Source organism: Hakea prostrata, chromosome 5, assembly GCF_041222555.1.
Source record: "Hakea prostrata isolate BN-2017 chromosome 5, UWA_Hpros_2, whole genome shotgun sequence".
Taxonomy (NCBI): domain Eukaryota; kingdom Viridiplantae; phylum Streptophyta; class Magnoliopsida; order Proteales; family Proteaceae; genus Hakea; species Hakea prostrata.
The window spans coordinates 6,344,753-6,363,536 of record NC_142604.1 but is presented as its reverse complement, the minus strand read 5'-3'; the positions used below and the strand labels follow the sequence as shown (position 1 = coordinate 6,363,536).

General features: G+C 41.1%; 1 protein-coding gene across 1 annotated transcript; it reads right to left on the bottom strand.

Annotated features, from left to right (window-relative positions):
• Positions 1-1,129: 1,129 nt before the first annotated feature.
• On the bottom strand, positions 1,130-18,376 carry LOC149014692 (E3 ubiquitin-protein ligase UPL2-like). The gene is made up of 17 exons (XM_089157028.1): positions 18,090-18,376; positions 17,810-17,933; positions 16,112-16,207; positions 15,814-16,020; positions 9,010-15,592; positions 7,828-8,921; positions 7,438-7,743; positions 7,091-7,298; positions 6,489-6,763; positions 6,095-6,387; positions 3,994-5,113; positions 3,770-3,916; positions 3,140-3,220; positions 2,834-3,059; positions 2,561-2,700; positions 1,917-2,023; positions 1,130-1,826 (listed from the first exon to the last, which is right to left on the bottom strand). The coding sequence occupies exons 2-17, from the start codon at positions 17,903-17,905 to the stop codon at positions 1,724-1,726; spliced, it is 11,082 nt and encodes a 3,693-aa protein (XP_089013154.1). The 5' UTR covers positions 17,906-17,933; positions 18,090-18,376; the 3' UTR covers positions 1,130-1,723.
• Positions 18,377-18,784: the final 408 nt, after the last annotated feature.

Below are 18,784 nucleotides of genomic sequence, written 5' to 3'. Positions count from 1 at the left end.
GGTTGAATGTTTAATCATTGAGCTACCTTTGCCTGAACTGGTAGTCATGCATTCAATACACGCCAAAAGAAAATCTTAAATTTTAGATGTATTTGTAGTTTCCACATTTGTTTCTACCAGTCCATAAGTTGATTTTCATAGGGTACGAAATGCTTTTTGACTGTGAATTCTCCATTTGGAGAGAGTAAAGAGCACCATGAGTCACATTGATCCCAACTTGTACTTTACCATTGTCTTTAGCTGATGAATGATGCTCGTGATGCTGTTCTATATCCATGAACCTTTCTTCACACATACTTTAGGGTCGAAAATTGATTGATTCCTAAAGTATATGGCTTTCAAAACATTTACCCACTCTTCCATCCTTGTTACAGTAATAGAGTGGAGTTGTAATCTCCCATTCTCTTAAATCCCAAACCTAGCAATGGGATTCAACTGGTTTTTCTTGTTACGTTGTCCATTCCAAATTCTTTGACAGATAGCATTCATTTCTGCACATATTGTCTTTGGGAACCTCAAGTACACATTTGATACAGAGCCATAGATTGCAATGCCACCTATATCAATATGCCTCTTCCTCAAAAGAAAGATTTGTTGCCTTCCAGCATGCCATCTTCTTGATCATTCAGTCCAGTACATCTTGCAAGATTTTTGCCTTTCCTTTTCCAGCCAACAAATATAGCCAAACAGATAATAAAAAAATTCTCCTCTACAAGGTAGTGTAACCGAGTCAAAATTGTCTCCCCCAAAGGTTGTTGACCACGAATTACAGGGAGGCCCACAAGATTAGGGTGATCAAATTTTTTTAAAAATATTTTATTATTTTTTACGTATAGACCCCACATAATATTTTATTATTTTTTCCTCCGTCAGGGGGAGATGATCCACACTCGTGTAACTGGTTGACGGGAAGCTAGTAACTGAGGAAAGAGAAAAGGTGAGAATGGAGGTGTTTAATCTGTTGTATTTAGGTTTACCCAAACAAAACCTGTTGTGATTAGGTAGAAGCTAAGCTAACGTTGATAGATTAGAGAAAATAAAACAAAAAGGTTGCCATGAGACAACACAATACTTATACTTCAACCATAGGAGAGGTGTCCCTGATCCATAAGCGGCAATTAGCATCAACCAGCAACGGATAGATGAGCTTTGCCGGTTCAGTGCAATTTACAAGGATGGCCGGTTTGGCAACAACAATCACCTCATCAATTCACGACAAAGAATTGGGTTTAGAGTTTCAGGGTAATCCCAACCTCGCCCACTGGAACATGCCCATCCCACATATAATTCGTGATAATGAAACCCCCACTTGAACCTTGGGATTGACAGAAACTGTGGTTTAAACACTCGTACAACGACACCCACAGGATGGTCACGTCTCACACACACACTCTCTCTCTCTCTCTCGTAATTAGTCCATGCAGAGATATACACAAATTAGGTAAGCGATCAACCTAGCAAATACAAAATGAAAACCCAGATGGCAGAAGATGCCCATTGGCAGAATAAAAAACTGCCAGCAGCATTGCAGCAGTAACTAGTAAATACAAGAGATAAAAAATTACTGTACAATTAATTAACACTATCAGCTCCCTATTTCTCTTCCTTCCCAATTCCCAATTCCCAATTCTCTGCTTTTCTCACCAACCCCCATCTCTTTTTCTGTTCGTGAGTAAACAAACACATTTATCTACAAAGGCTATCTGATGCAGACAAGCAGTTCTCAACCAAACCCAAAACCTTCATTGGCCTCATGAATCGCCAGTAGTAGTCTCTCCTCCAGATGTTGTTTAGATGGATACTCCGGTAGGTCCAATTGGTTGAAACTGCAGAAACCACAACAAGGATAAGTAACCAAAAGAAGCAGGTAACACAACCATATAGCCAAGGGGAGAGAGAGAGAGAGAGACTGATACCATGTATGCGCCGAAGGCAAGTGGTCAGGGCTCCCATAAGCTTTATGAATTTGAAATCTCTGCGAGCCTGAAATTCCCTGAAGTGCACTGAAACCTTCTAAGGGCACCTGCAAGAATTCGTACAACTCAGAACATCAATCCATATCTAAATAAAAGTATCTTCACAGAACAATTCCCCCTGAAATGAATCATCCATAGAAAGAGAATACAGAAGTAAAATAATAAGACTGAATTTCAAGTAATAATTGAACTAGGGGGGGAAAAGTAAGCTAAAATAGCCAAGGCTAGGATCAGCTTTTCTACAATACTTGTATTTGAGTTCGCCTAACAGGGAACAGGGGAGAAATCATGGCTACCGCAAAGGGAAATTTGCTGATAACTTTCCTATTTTACCTTCTTGAGTAAATAAAAACAGAGCACAAACAAAAGGGGCAGAGGAACAGAATGATATAAACTATTTTTATAGTGCTACCGTATCTTACCAACACTACCCTCAGTATAATGTCACAAGTAATTCACTGAAAATACTGAATATAAAAATTAAAAGCATTAATGATGAGAAACAATGGGACAACCCCTCATAGGACTTGTCCTCATAGAACAGTGCAATATTATAAAGTTCAGCAGGTCGTCTGTACAAGTACCTTTGAAGTGCCAGTCACAAACTGCAGAAGACGAGCCTTATCCTCCTTGCTGAAACCCTGAACCACCTCCCAAAACCACTGAATAACAGGAGAAGCAGCACTGTATCCAGAATACTCGGTATTTGCTCTGAGGTCATCCACTGAAAAGAAATGGAATATAATAAATACAAAAACCGTACGTGAAGTTCTTCAAGATATTCATGTAAAGGATAATCTATAACCACATTCATCTAGTACACACGAATATTAACCATATCAATTAAGAGAACTTACAATCAATATCTGGGAGCCCACTTATCAATAACTCTAGTTCTTTATCATTGAAGATAGATATCAGATCCCCTTGAATCAGCTCACCGAAACCTTCCAAAAATGCAGTTATTTGAGGTCGAATTGCTGTTGTCAATCGATGTTCAGCAACTAGACCAACATACTCGTGCTTGTTTTCCTCAGTAACTCGAATATTTCGGCCACCAGGGATCAGCTCATAGTCAGTGACCTGAAATTTCTCTACGACTCAGTTTGAAAATTAAGGATTAACACCACCAAGAAGTCTTAAAGACAGGAGGGAACTATTACCTCAGTTTTTTCATACAATATCAATTTCTCCTCATCAGCATCCATGCTGAAGGTAAGGTCTAAAACTTCACTTATATCATTCTGCAAAAGTAGATAAGTAGACAACTAAGTATTGCTAGAAATAAAAATTATTATATGAATGCAAGCACATGTGTACACATCTATAGACATGCCAGGACTTTCAAGCGACACATGGATAGTGCACAGTCCCTCTTGATATATCTATATCCCGAGTCCCGACCCATATTCAATCTGATTCCCCCACCCATGCAATGGGCATTGACCTTCCTTTATTTCTCTCCTAAACAACCTGTTCGTCTTTCCAAACATTTTGGAATATTCAGAGATTCACATTCCAACACATAGCTGATGCCTTTGGACCTGAAACTAAACGTGCTAGAAGACTAGTACCATAATTTACACAAAAGTCCATGGTTGGTCTGCCATATAATAGGGGAGACCTGGGGTTTCTGAGAAGGCTGAACAGGAAACAAATTTCTCACGTGCACAAAGGATGCTCACATGTGAGCACCACTTTGTACCTTCTTTTTATTTATTTATTTATTTTTTTTTTTTTTTTTTTGGGGGGGGGTGGGGGGGGGTTGGCAGAGGGGAAGAGAAGCAACACACCTCAAGCATCCACTTTAGGTTCTTGTAGTAACCAGGATCTATAGCTTCAATGTCATGATATGTAACTTTAACCCCCAGGATATGCTTATAGAAAGATCGAGTGAAATGAACATCCAGGAGTTGACTATCAAACAGTGCTTTTCCAACCTGCAAAGGATTGATGTAATAAGCATAAAGCATATAGCCAAGTAATAAAAACAGGAGCAAGAGGAAAGAGCACAAACCACTCTTCCAACAAACTTGAAATATGAAAGATGTTCGGTTTGGTAGACAGAGTTGGGATTTGGCTGAAATGTAGAATCATTGCCCACTGTAGTAAAAAGTAATGCTCCCTTGTCAAAGATAACCCTGGACAACAGCTGATACCATTCCCTTGTAAGTCCGCCAGCATCAATTCCTTCCTCCCCTTGAAAATGAACAGTTAACCTCCCCTTCAAGTCTTGAGCAGAGCGCATGCGTAGTTGATTATATGAATCTTCAAGAATGTATGCTCTTCTCACTGATATTCTCAAAGGACTATGATGATGGTCATGTTGATGCTTTATCTTAGATCGGAAATGAGCACGTTTATTATCAAAGTCAATGAAACGTGGAACCTTCAGCATCAGAGAGAACTTCTCAAGCAAACCAGGGTTCTGCCTGATGAAAGCATTTAATAGCTTCCTATGCTTCTCTGAAAACTTGACAAAAGCAGTGTTTTTCTCATCAACTTTTGTAAGGGATCCAGGTGGGGTCTTCTGTTGGGCAGAAGATGTAGTAGCATCTTCAACATCAGAAGCTGCAGCAATACTGAAATCATGACCAGCACCAGACTGTGTGGGATGCAACTTTTCACAGGTCACAAAGAAGGATTCTATATATGGCAAGATGTTCTGAGCACCCGCTGGAAGTGGAGGCATTACACCAGCAGTTGGGGATGCAACTGTTCTAGGCGATGTTGATAAATCAGCCAACGAATCTGAATAGCACTCTATTTTGCTTATGCAACTGCTTAACTCCGACCACAAGGGCTCTAAGGCAGCATTAATTTCACACACCAGAGAAAGAGCATCATTTTGCTCCCTCTCAGAGGTAGGTTGTTGATCCTTTTCTTTCTCATGTAGGGATGAAACGAGAGAGCTCAATGCCTGCAGCACCCTAAGGATTGCAGTCCCACTAGTAGAAGTTGTACTCAGGAGTGCTTTTTCCGCTTCTCCAAATATATGCAACTCATCCATTGCAGATCTACTTAATTGTTTGACAGCGTCGGCTAGCTCAGTAATAAATAGATGACAGTGAATTGGAACAATAGCAACCAACTTCCTCAATACCTCAGCAACAAGAACGTAAGCATTATCTGACAAGCTGTGGAGAGAGAAAGGTGACTAACCATAACTTGTAATTTAATATCAAGAGAAACAGAACTAAATTTGATAATGTCAAACAATTAATGTAACATAGGCACAGCCATCAAATATCTTTGCAAATCCATGCATGAACTCTAGCACCAATGTTACAGCATAAGGCCACTAACATTGACAAGTTGAACAAGGAAACTCTTAACTACTATATAATTATATGCAAGCACAGAATCCCTAAGAAATGGCTGCCACATCTCTGATATCCAAAATAGGCAGCGACAAAGAATCAAGGTACAAAGAGTCAGTAAGAGTGGCTAGGTTGTCAATTTTTGAAACCGCAAGAGAATCTGTAGGTGGCAAATATACAAAAAAATAGATCCGTGTTGAAGCACGAGAGAGTGAAAGAGAGAGAGAGAGAGAGAGAGCAATCAAACGCATACTATTAAGGCACGATACAGTCATCTTAATAATTCAACCCTTAGGGTTAATTCCAAAAGTGAATGCATTATCTAGGGATACCATTACTTTATATCTTCCATGTTCATGGGAATGCATCAACAGTGATAATATTCAGGGTGAAAAAAATATAAGATTAACTAATTCCCAACACACTCCAATAAGTCTACCAGTAAATCCCTAACAGGGCAAGTGTATTTTCTTTAGCTAGGTGCAGGCATGCTTCTACCATATGATGTTCCATGACCTTTTCTTTCTTTATTTCTTCCAAGCTGTGGGGGTTATAAAATTACCAATGAGTTTATCAAAAAGTTAAAATCATTTTCAGATCAGAAGGGTGCTGATGCTTCCAATGGCCATTGATATAAAAAATGAACATATTTTCTACAGATACCGTTACTTTATTTCTAGCCGAATAGAAGGGTCCTAGTCATAAAAGGGGAAAGAACCACTTTTGACATGACAAATCTAATATATGAATGGTGTAGCTCATTAGTGAAAAAATAAAGGTCTATCTTGGTAGACATACCCTTCTCGCGCAAGCAAAGAGCACAGCAGTCGAAGTTCTGCTTTCGGTAGGCTGAGTAGTACAGTTTGAGTGTCACATTCATTACTTGTACCAGAAACTGAGGCTTCAAGGCATTCATCAGTCTTCAATGACTTAACATCACCAACAGAAGAAGAAACACCACCATCAACATTTATCTCAGCATCTTGCCTTTGAGAACCAGATGTTGGCTCTAAAGGTGATACCTCAGGCTTATTGGATAAGCTAGAGTTGTCTTCAGCATTATCAATGATTACATCCAACAGATTTAGCAACTGAAACAGGAAGATAACAACTCATCAAAATTTGAAACAAACTCAAGGGACACAAAATGAATGAAAAAATAAAAAATGATAACAAAAGGAGATTGCATTACCTGTTCAAGGTGAGAAATACTTCTCAAATAAAGAGGCTGATTCAAGAGGCATAGAAGCAAGACAATAGAGAAGTCTCCTTTTTTATTTTGCTTACTTCCACTTTCTTCATCAACAACCATCACAGCTTTTCCACGTGCTTGATTTGAGCTTTCTGACTCGGCAGTCTGTGCCTGTGGAAGATCAAGCTTAAGCAGAAGCTTTGCAACAGAAGGACGGCTCCGTGCCAAGTAAGTAAGAGTTTCAAGAATCCTCCGAGACACCAGGGGAGGGACACCTACAAAGCACCAAGCAGAGGAAAATTGTTAGTGCACCAGTTGATGTTAGATATTCATCTTGCTTGTCAAAATTCATAGTCATAAACCGGAAAAATGATCACATAACAAAGTACTTAATGTAAGAGAGCAAGCTTGTAGGAAGGAAAATGGAAAATAATGAAGTGACCTTCAAACCAACCCCCCCCCCCCCCCCCAAAAAAAAAAAAAAAAAAAGAGCAACCCAAAGTTCCCACCTAAGCTTACCCAAAAGAATAGCAGGAACAACTTAGAGAAATATCTACATGGGGAAGAACATAAAAAGCCTAAAAGGCCCTGTAAAACTTTACCATCCAGATGTTGAGGCCGAGAATACATAACATGAGTCTGGCAAGCATAAAGGCGGTAAGCTGGCTCTCTAGTACTGTCCGAATGATCAACAGACTGCCGCATATCAAGCATCAGCATATCCATCAGAATTTGCACCAGTGTTGTCCTTGTCTGGTGGTGAGCACATAGATTCAGGAGAAGCCTTTGTAGTTGGCCCTTATACAGTGGCTGCATAAATATACAAGTTGAGATATCATAGACTCAGAATAGTGTCATACAGTGGCTGCATAAATGTACACATTGACTTATCATAGATTAAGGTGGCATTTCTATGTCAGACTAAGGGAGAGAGAAAATATCCGGTTACCTGAACCACTCGAAGCAACCGAATCATGGCTTTCAGAGCTTCCCTATCCACCAGAGGAGCACCATCAGCTTCAAGTAGTTTACCTCCCATTGATCTACGTGAAGCAATCCCCCCTCCAGCTCTATCCAAAGAGGCTCCAATAGCTTCACCACGTCTGGAAGATTCACCCCTACGATTTCTAGGATACATGCCAAAAAGTGTACGACTATGGTATCGATGTGCAAACCTTTCACGCAACATGTTTGCCTCTGCTACTAGAGCCGGAGTTAAATTGGCTAGGATAGCATCAGATGAAGTTAAAAGCACCTGACAATGTAAAATATGTCACATATCGTACTAAGTAACAAACTTCTATAAATTATAGAATGCAGGAAAATAAATTAAATGCACCTCTTCTCGCAAATCTGAAGGGAATGTCGCAATTATTGAGACAGCATCCATTTCAACAGGTTGGCCTTCCAATTCCTGGGATTGATGTAGTCTCTGAGCTTGTTGTTGTGCTAGAACTTCTGCACGGATATCTAAGGGAAGAGCTGCAAGAAACTCAGGATCAATATCTCCAGCAGACTGAGGCTGATCATTTGAAGGCTGTGCAACTTGACCCTGTTGAGCCGAAAGAACCTCAGCACGCAAATCATCAGGAAGTGCATCCAGAAAAGCAGGATCAATTGGTCCAGAATCTGAATCCTGGTTATCCTGCTGGTCATCAGCAGGACCACTCTGATCAGCTTCTTGACCAGGATTTTCTGACACTTCAGCAACACTCTGCAGAGATGCATCTCGGCTGCTTACAAGATTGGCATTTCCCACCGATGCAATTGGTCTTCTATTTCGAGTCACTTGGACATCACTCAGTGGCAATCTATCACCAGAAGTTTGCCTTTCTCCCCCATCATCATGACCATCAGCACTTCCTATTTCCACCTCCAAGCTTCGGAGGCTTTCCCCAAGAGTTGCACCACTTCCACTGCTCTCTTGGCTAACTGCTTCAACATCCCGCACAACTGCATCTGTGCGTTCGTACTGCATGTCTTCAACTTGGGGATTTGGAATTGATGCTTCTCCATGAAAATCATTAGTTGCTGGTGTACCATCCGAATTTCCGCCACCATCCCCTTCTCTGGAAACAGAGAGTGAAGAAACGTTTCCATTGTTCATTATGGTCTCTGCAGGTGTGTCCATCCTTGGGCCCATTTCAGGTTCTTGCAATTGACTTGCCTCCACTCTAACTGCCGGTTCCCCAGCAGTTGTGTTCTGATCTGAAGGTTTATCGGATGTAGGCCGTCTCAATTGAGAGACAAGCAATTCCTCCATACCTTGTGGTATTACAGTTGCACTTGATCCACCACGCTGCTGGCTATCATCAGCCCACATATTAAAACGATGTCCATGTCGTCCATTCCTAAGTGACCGGAAAATCGTGTCTAACCGTGACGATGAATTGTCCAAGTTCCTTTCGGAGAAGACAGTTTCAGCTGAACTCTCTGAAAGTACCATAGCAGAATATCAGTCTTAACAAAATATTAGAAATCAATCATACAATAAAAAATCAGAAGAAAACAGACTACTCACCTGATTGTCTAGGAGGATCTGGATGCAGTGCAGAAGACGGTTCCATCAGAAGGGGATGTTGTGAAGGAGCACCATGGTCTGCAGATCTTCCTAGAAGATTGTATATGGATGTGGTGCGTCCTTGGCGCCTTGACCCAAAAACTTCAACAGGCATCACATGGAGTGTGTCATTTGGAAAACTATTTCCTCGGCCAAAAACTTCAATGTGGTCAAGAACATTTATTCCGTTTATGCCCTCCTCTAGTCTCAGAATGACTCCCTCATCATCCTCCTCATCATCATCCTCTTCCTCCAATACATCTTCATCAAACTCATCTTCATCAATCTCATGATCGTCCTGGTCTGTGTCCCCATGTGACATATGATGAACTTCATCCTCCTCCAACTCATTATGCTCCTCATCATCTTCATCTTCATCTTCATCACCTTCATCTCCATCATCTCCAGACATCTCTTCGTCGTCATCCTCATCACCAGCATTATGTTGGACATTGTGAGAGATATCAAATCTTAACCCCACAGAATTCATTCCATTTTCAATACCCCCAGCATCTTCAGAATTTTCATGCATAAAATCATCTTCAGCTCCAGGAACAAAACCCCCATCTGTGTCCCGATCATGCTCCATATCATCTGTAAGTGACTCTGAGCTACCAGGGGCTTGAACTGCACTAAAAGGCTCATTTTGGTTAGCAACTGCTTCCCGATTATCGGGTTGGGAAGAAGCCTCCAAGGACTGAAATCCGTTGCCCCCATTATCAGCTCTTCTAGTTTGGTCCTGTTCAGGAGGCTTATTGGTGTTTTCACCCTTCCCAGAACTAGGATCAGAAGAATTGACATGCTCTTTTGTAACTGCCTCTAGAGCCTTGATCAATCCAGTAACAACTGTAGGAGAATCTGCATGATCTAGGTCCAGAACTTGAAGTGTACGGGTCAGTGACCTCACCAATCCAACATCTATAAAAGTTGCTGAAGCTTCAGCTGAAATATATGCACCAGTTGGTGATCGAGCAGCTAGGACATCATTGAGCAGATCAATAAAAGCATGTGTACTGTCATCAGGTGGCCTCGAACCATTCGATGAGTCAACGAAGTCATTGAAGACACTGCTAATCTCCGTAAAAACCCTTCTCCGTGCCTCACTTGAACGAACACAGGATGCAACTAGGAATTGGCTGGCCCTCGTTGCCAGTTTCTGCCTCCAATCACCATCTACTTTCTTTTCCTTCCTATGATTGGCAGATAATGGAAGGAAATTGTGAAGAATATGATGAAATATTCCACCGCTGCAATTCCCACTATTACCCCCTCTCTGAAAAGGACCTCTACAGCTACTGACCTCAGCATCTCTTCGGAGAAGGATATGAACAGATGAAGAATATGTCAACAGTATCTCAGTCAGCAGCTTTAAAAAGAACACAGTCTTTGCAAGAGATGCAGAAGCTTCCTGCTTATTGGTTTCACGCTCCTCAGAAAGAGTTGCAACAGCTTTCCCTTTGCTCTTATTTGCAGCATCATCAATGTCCATGTCCACTGTTGATTGCCCATCTGCCACATTGTCATCTTTCTTTGCAGGAACAAAAGTTATCACCGAGTCTATCAAAAGTTCAATTACACTAACAAAACTTTGAGGAGATTTTCGATGGGCTCTGACACTCTTGGAACTTGAATCTAACAATTTGCCTTGCGCATTCCCAGGAGCCATCAAGTTTGCATCACCCAAAGATGTCTTCCCATCAGCTAGCTGCTGCTTGTCTTTGTCAGACAGCTTCTCCTTCTCTTTCTCCTTGGACTTGTCTTTTTCACGGTCTTTCATCAGTATAATATATGGCCTTTCACCAACCATTTCAACTTGACATACAGCTTGAGCAGCTTGCATGAAGATTACTGGATCTCTAGAGATGACAGAGGACAAATTTGTGAGGAAATTACGCGGAGTAAGCCTTCCATTAGAGTGTCTATTTGTGGCAGCCACAAGACTATGCCTGATCTCAGATTCCATTGCTTGCTGTAGAGTCTGGGGATCTTCAAGAATATGACGGACTATAGTAGCAGCAACATTGTCAAATCCAGCAAACAGACTAGTTGTTGGTAAAGACAAGAGAGAAGGCAAGCCACCAGCATCAAGAAAAGCCACAGCAACTGAGTGCGTTCTTGTAAGGGTGGCACATAACTGAAGGACAACATGCATAGTCTCAGAAGGTAGCTGATTCTTTATACATCTACAGGCAATCTCAATAAGTCGCTTTTGATCATTTTCATCTATATATCGTAAAGGCGAGCCCAATGCAGCTTGCAAATTCTTCTGCTTATCCCCATCAATAGTGAAAGCAGCCTTGAGGCTTCCGACATCATCTTTTTTCAGCTGCTCTGAGATATCTGAATTTAGCTTCGGATCCACTTGGAGCAGTCTATCTATTGCAAGAAAAGCAGTGGTCACCCACTTTGGAACTTGGACTTCATTCCCATCATGCATGCTAAGATTCCACTGAGCAAGCAAATCTGAAGCAATCTTGACCAGCCCATTTTGGCATGCAACTTCTCGAGTAGCTGTGTCTTCATGAAGAACCAATGCAAGAACATGAAATAGAGCAGATAGCATTGCGCTGTTTCCACTATCTGAAATTGAACTGCAAAGCTTAACATGTTCAATAACAAAGGAAATAACTTTTGACCTGTATTGACCATCATGTTGGGAGCACAACATCACAAGCAAGTCCCGAACAGGAAAAGCCAATGGTTCCTTCATCTGCAAAAGTCTAGTACATGTTGCTAACAAGTCATCAACAGGGGGAAGCTGAACAATTTCTTCCTCCTGATCCACATGACTTGCATTTCCATCAACATCTTCCTTCTGGGATGTCCCAGAGTTACCAAGAGACATGGCAAGAGCACGAGCAAGTTCATCATCTTCTGGGGCTTCCTCTGGATGTGAAAAAAGCCACTCCATCGCCATCTCAACACTATTGGTTCCTACTTGTCTCAGAGCTTCTTCAGCCCTAGACCTGGAAAAGCCCATCTCCACAATCATAGAAATAGTAGATTCATTAGGAGGGGGGCCTGCCATACGTGGCCCAGTGTTAATTGTATTTTTCACTTCAACCCCAGAATAGATATGCCGCATGATAGATATAACTGTTGTTATGAACTCAAAACTACATTCAGTAAATTGGGGATGAGTCCAAATTGGAAGCACCGTCTTCAGTACCAATGACTGAAGAACCTTTACAAATGTCTCCGCATCCCGTGGAAAAGGAACATTTCCATTAGTCAGGGGCTGTGCAAGCATGTGTTTTGTAAATGGAGAGATGATAAACGATGAGGTCACTAAGTGGTCCATCAGTGTACCATAGCTAGCCAGAGGGCCGTAAATCCAAGAGTAATCTGCCTCTTCTTTCTCAACTTGCTTTGAACCCCCATCATCCGTGTCCATAGGAGATGCAGGCACTCTATTAACCGTAAAAAGCAATTGACTGGTAGCCTCAAAAGTGGTCAAGACTGCATGAATAACTTCATGCCCATAAAAACAATTCAATAATATAGGATTGCAGGAATCAGGTCTCTCCAGTAGAATGCTGTCAATGAAGTCAATGACCTTACCAAAATACCGACACTTTGAAGATATAGAAGCCTCTGAAGCAGAGGGATCTACATGCCCTTCAAAATTCAAATGGCCCAATATGATGGAGGCAAAAGTAGAAACCACAGATTTTGCTGCTGGGGACACATTCAAAGAATCATCCCGTCGACGTGAAGGAAGCAACATTACTTTTCCCAATTCCAAAAAAAGATGGGTGATGTGAAAAGCTAGTGACCTCATCATATCACAGCAGGATGAATAGTAGGTTCTCTGGGTATCACCTTCCACTGAGCTTGCAGTCCCCGAGGCATCAGAAGAACCAGAACGGTGCAATTGCTGACTGGATCCAAGCCGTCCATTTGATGGATTATCGAGAAAAAGTCTCTGCTGAATCTGCTGTACTCCAGCAGCACGGCCAATGTCACGATACAGGTTTATAAGATCAAAAAATTGAGATTCAGCACTCCATCCTGACATCCTCCGTCTCATCAATGGATCAAGAAACTGCCTAAATGAGTTGAACCTTTGGTCTTCGGTTTCACCAGCGGTTGAATCTGATTTCTGCTCTGAGCTGGAACTAGCACCAGTGCCTTTATCCTCCAAATCCAATTTGGAATTTTCAAGGAGAGCAATCTGCCACAGAATTTCCCTGTGCATACGCCCAATGTCTTCCAAGACATCCTTGCTACCATTTCCAAATTCAGTAAGCAGCGCAGTCACCCAACGATTATCTTTGGAGGCAGCAAGAAATAAAAGAAACTCGACAACAAAAAGTGACGGGAAGATTCCTTTATCTGGTGAGATCCTCGGATCCAGCAAAAATGAACCTCTCACTGACCTGAACCCATCTAACGTCTTCAGCATGTGGTCCCTCAAAGAAGAACAAAAGGCTCGTGCTAGAACAGCAGAGTGATGCTGAGTAAAACCCTTAAATACAATTGTGCTATGCAGAGCAATTGACATCCCTTCAGATGATTGTGCAATGCTAGGCCGCAGCAGAAGCTTCATCAAAGCTTCAATACCCTTCTTTTCGACAAATAACCTGCAAGTTTCCGAATTCTCCATTGTTCTGTGAACCAGTACCATCACATGAAAGATACACAGGCGAACAAGACGCTCATTGCTGATCCCATCAGATGCCACATCCATAGCACTAACCAAACAACCAGGCCCCTCCGGCTCTTTGTCCTCAGAATCAGTTTCCATTGCAGTATCGCTATCCACTTTCCCTGATGGCCCTGCGCATGCATCATCACCCATGGACGCTATTTTATTGATAATTTCAATGATAATATCCACACCAATGCTTCTCAGTGAGGATACATGTCGCAAAAGCTCCTCCACAGCGTTGGCCAAAGGAACAACACCTTCATTCATTGCAACCACGTACTTTCTACTGGTGAAAACATCAACAAGAAAACGTATGACCATGGTTTCTTTAACCGCTTCTATGCCTTTTGCATTGAGGCAAATGGCACCAAGACCACTGGGAACACATGTAATAGCTTTAGAAGAAGGAAGGATTCCAGCAACCACTGATGATAGAAATGCATCAGGAAGACCCAATTCATGCAAGGATGAAAAACAAGTAGGGTCTTTGTGTATAATCTCACTCATAACAGTCACAGCAGAGAAATATATATCACCACCAAACTTCCCTACATGACGAAATATCAATGATAGAGAAGTAGGTAAGGAGTTATCATGGGTGTTCTGAGGCCTAGAAGAATTTGCAGGGGCATATGTTGCAGATCCAAGTGCCTTCAATAATGCCTTGATGAGCCGCTTCTGGGAGTATAAATGATCATCGCAGTATCTTGATGGGTCTCCAATGACCATTGCATTGTCATCTGCATCAGCCAGACCAATAACTCTATGAACTTCTGTCTGTAATCTCTGCGCCAGGATTTCCACTCCCCCAAGATCTTTGAATAAAGTAACAGCCGCATTACTATAATCCATGAGTTTCTGTAGGGTTTTTATGGCAAAGCAGACAAGATGCATGTGGACTGAATTAACATCCTGTAGCAGAGGTAAGAGGGTCGGAACCATTCCTGATCCCCTAATTGCACTTCCAGAACTTGAAGAAGATATCACATGGAGCAGATAAAACTGTAGAAGAGCTTCAACAAACGAAAGAGAAGATGGATCACTAGAACTATTCAATGCTGAGACAGCCTTCTGGAGCACATTTAGCAGGATCATACGGTTACCCCCAGCAGAAATGATGCTTGATCCACTCAATACACGTGCCCGCTCATGAGATGATGAATATGCAGCCAACTGTGCACTAAGTGCAAGCATTGCAAGTGTCCTAATGCTTCCAGGAATAGATTCTTCTGACCGCACAATCCTAATTAACTCATTCGTGTATTCTGGCTCATTGGAGAAAAAAGAAACAAGTTCATCATGGGCATCATTGGACTGAACAAGCACAATGAAAGCGAGGATACAAATTCTGATGTACAGCCTGCAGGTTCTTGGAGAGCGGAAAGAACGAGCATATCTGATTCTCGTCAGCAATGAGAACCTGTGCTCTGGAGGAACATCATGTTGCTCAATGCAATGTTTCAGAAGTAATAGATCATCCTCCTTCCGAAGATGCAGGTCCGGGATGTGTATAACATGTAAGTTGGAGGGTACTGTCCTGGAACTACTTCCCTCGGGACTCTGGGAATCGACCCCATGATATTCAAAATAAAGGGTTGAACCTAACCGATAGAGAGACTTATCATATTCACTCTTTACATCAGAGGGAAACAAAGATAGCCCTTCATCCTGGATTCTTTCATTAGCCATGACACATGAATATAAACCCAAGCCTTCTTCCTTGCTTCCCCATCCCTGGGCTAGAGACAGCAGACAGCTGTTAACTGAGCCACATCCAATCAACTTCCCACTCACATGTAGCTTGGAAGGATTAATTTTCACTAAAGCAGCGAGGGTTTCTAATGCAGCTATGAGAATCTCAGGGTCTGTCGAGGCGAATAAGAGCTTGAAATGCTGATGAGAAAATAAGATAAAAGGCATATTAGAAATAATAATATATATTATTAAAAATATTAAAAAAATAAAAAATGGAGGAAGAAGAAGAAGAAGATAACACCTAGTCAAAATGAAACAACAAACCAAATTTTTGAATAAAATGCAATAAAGTAGCTTAAACTTGAGGCAATAGACTCTATTTCACTTGTGGACAATTTATGTAAGAGTTTGTTGCAAACCTCCAGGCCACTGAATGAACTTTTGTTATGACAATTCTCCAATATTATTTGCATTACTCTTAGAATTTGTAGGACAGCATGCTTTGGGAATAAGCCATCATCCTCTGTAATGTTATCTGCCAATAAAAGATCTTTCCTACAAGCAATATATGTCTTGAAATATGTATCAAAATGTAGAAAAAGTGGTCTCCAATGGTGGAAATTTCCCTGAAATTAAAGCAGTAAAGACATGAATATAGTCATTAAAATAATAAAGGAAAAGGAAATTGCAAGGGAAGCATGAATAACATTTTATCACCTTATTGTACTCCCAACGAAAACCTGAAAGGGGTATTGCTATATCATGCAATGGACTCTTGATCACCTTGTCAATGAATGCTTTGACTTTAGGAGGCTGCAGCACCAAAAACATAATTAGAACTACTAATATCTTTCAACCAATGTTTGAAATTTGTGAGTTCAACAACCCCACCCCCACCACCCCCAACTTTCAAAATTCAACGCCTGCCAGAACAAATCTTTTTTAATTCTTTCCCAACTGAAATATGTCTTCGCCAAAATTCTGAAGCATGCTTTCAACCAACAAACTCCCCGAAAAAAATCTAAAACCACCCCGATTATATTTATTAACACGAAGGATAGATATAAAAATATGTATGTTCAATTTAGTTTCACCATTCATCCTCGTATGACCTAAACATTGATGTAAAAGCACATCTCCAGCATTACTACTTCAAATGAAAACGTGGCAGGCTGCTACTTTAGATCCTCAATCATAGTGGTGAAGCTATCACTAGGCATCCAGGCACTCATTCACCTAGTTCACCAAGGAAGCACTTCTGTATCCCCTTGCATTCAGACCCCCTTTCATGCCTTAGGATGCCTAGACACTATGACAACCGTGTCAATTGACCTCATCTTCATCCATATCTTATAGACACAACATGCTTCTCTATCTAACTACAAGAAGCATATTAATGATTCAACACTCAAGACTCTGTGTGCGCGCGCGTTTAGAGGCATTGTATTCCAAGGTGGGAAAGGAAAGATGAGAAATAAGAGGGTTTAACTTGAGAACTCCAAGTAGAATGTGTTTTTACACACCTCACACCATCAACCACACTAGGCAGTTGTTCCAAAAACAATTTCGTATTTCACTGTTCAAGACATTCAACATTCATGTGAGAACAAACAACTACAAGTATGAAATGCATTAAAATTGTAATGCACGAACATCATACAAAAGCGGCTGGGGTTATTGGAACTAACGTGACTCCTCCAAACAGAACTTGGGCAGAAATCCATCTTGAAATCTGTAAGGAGTCTTCCTCCTCTGATTAACAACTCCAAGATAAATCCACGTCATTTCAATTTAATACGAATAGCAGAAACAAAGTTCTTTTATTATAAAGAACCCTCGATGAAATAATTTTCAGAATTAACTTCCATTGATTGACACATCTTTGAAGCAATATGAAGATGGCAGCAAAAGGTCAATTGATTCACTGCAAGTTGAACTATTAAGTCCAAACTACAGCACTTAACCCCGTTAGATGAGGTTTGAAAAAAAATATCCTAAACCCAAATCCTACGCACCCATGAAGAGCATATCTATATAAAAGCTGCACCATTAAAGGTGTTCGTTTCAATGGTCAAAGCAATAAGAAGCAAATAGAGACTATTAGATGAAAAACTATTCGTGTGTGCCTTCAGGAAAGAGAAAAAAACATAAGTGGAGATGTCATCCGCATAAACAGCTATTGATAGTAGTGGCAGTTCGATTCAACTCGGATAACAGTCACTAGCTCTGTAAATATCCACAATCTAATCGTTCAAGACAAAATTTTGTCGATCCACAACCATATAAATGGAATGTAAAGGACCATATAAGGTTATTATGAAAATGGGTACCAAAGTAGCGCGATAAACCCTAGCTAATAGAAAGAAAAGAATTGCATGCAAATTCTGATAATAGGCGGTGGAAATCGAAACTCACCGGTTCAGACTCCAGTTTTAGAGAAGGACTGACGGCTCCTTCCCCGGAGAAGAGATGCCGCAACCGTAGCGGCAAGCTCGATCTTAGGGTTGCCATTTCAACAAAACTTGTCTACTTCAAAAAACTGCAACAGATTATAAACAAATAACAAGAAGGAATCAACAACACAGATACGAGCTCCGATTGCATAATCAATAACCAAAACCACAGTAAAACGCAATTCTATTTGCGATTGCAACACGACTTGAAAGACAAAAATCAATCGAAGTAAGAATCGTACCGAAGAAGAGATGGAAGGATTGGTGGATGCAGCGACATCCGAATTAACGATCGTCCAAGAATGAGAAGAAGAGTAAAACAGAAAAAAGAACAAAGAGAAGCGAAACCCCAAGAGCTGAAACGATTTATTATTGTTTTCCCTTTTCTTTTCTTAGCCCATCGTAAAAGAAAACTAGCCCCGAGTTTATATAGAGCGGAATGAAACTGGTGTGATAGAAAGAGCGCTTCAGTCTCTGTCTTCTACTGGGAGTCTTGGGATACAAGAGAGAGAGAGGGAGAGAGAGAGAGAGAGGGAGAGAGAGAATTAGTCTATCTATCTAAAATATATAGAAAGAAAGAAAAAAAAATTTGATAAATAACGTTCCGAGAGCCGGGCTACGCATCACTGGCGTTCCGTTACGGTATATCCCTTAAAGCAAACCAATTGGAACTTAAACTGACACGTGGCGTGCTTAGGGTTTATGCAATCAATATTTGATAGGTCCCACTCCCACGGGGTCTAACGTTTCTCGGAAATCCGTTCCCACCGCCTCTCTTTCTTTCCCTTCCCACACTTTTCGGGACTGCGTTTCTACCCTTCTCACCTCCATTAAGGAACCGCTTACTTTATTTTATTATTATTCTTTTAATCCGGAACCGCCTGCTTCCCTCCCCACCTGTATTGAAGATGACCATGAGACATTTTTTTACTTCTTA

What these genes read in the sequence shown, in the direction of transcription:
- LOC149014692 (XM_089157028.1), bottom strand. Translation starts at nt 17,905, where the DNA reads ATGGCAACCCTAAGATCGAGCTTGCCGCTACGGTTGCGGCATCTCTTC. An exon ending in TAAAACTGGAGTCTGAACCG is followed by an intron (nt 16,208 to 17,809) that starts GTGAGTTTCGAT and finishes TTGGTGCTGCAG; the next exon opens with CCTCCTAAAGTCAAAGCATT. An exon ending in ACCTAAAGTGGATGCTTGAG is followed by an intron (nt 3,221 to 3,769) that starts GTGTGTTGCTTC and finishes CTACTTTTGCAG; the next exon opens with AATGATATAAGTGAAGTTTT.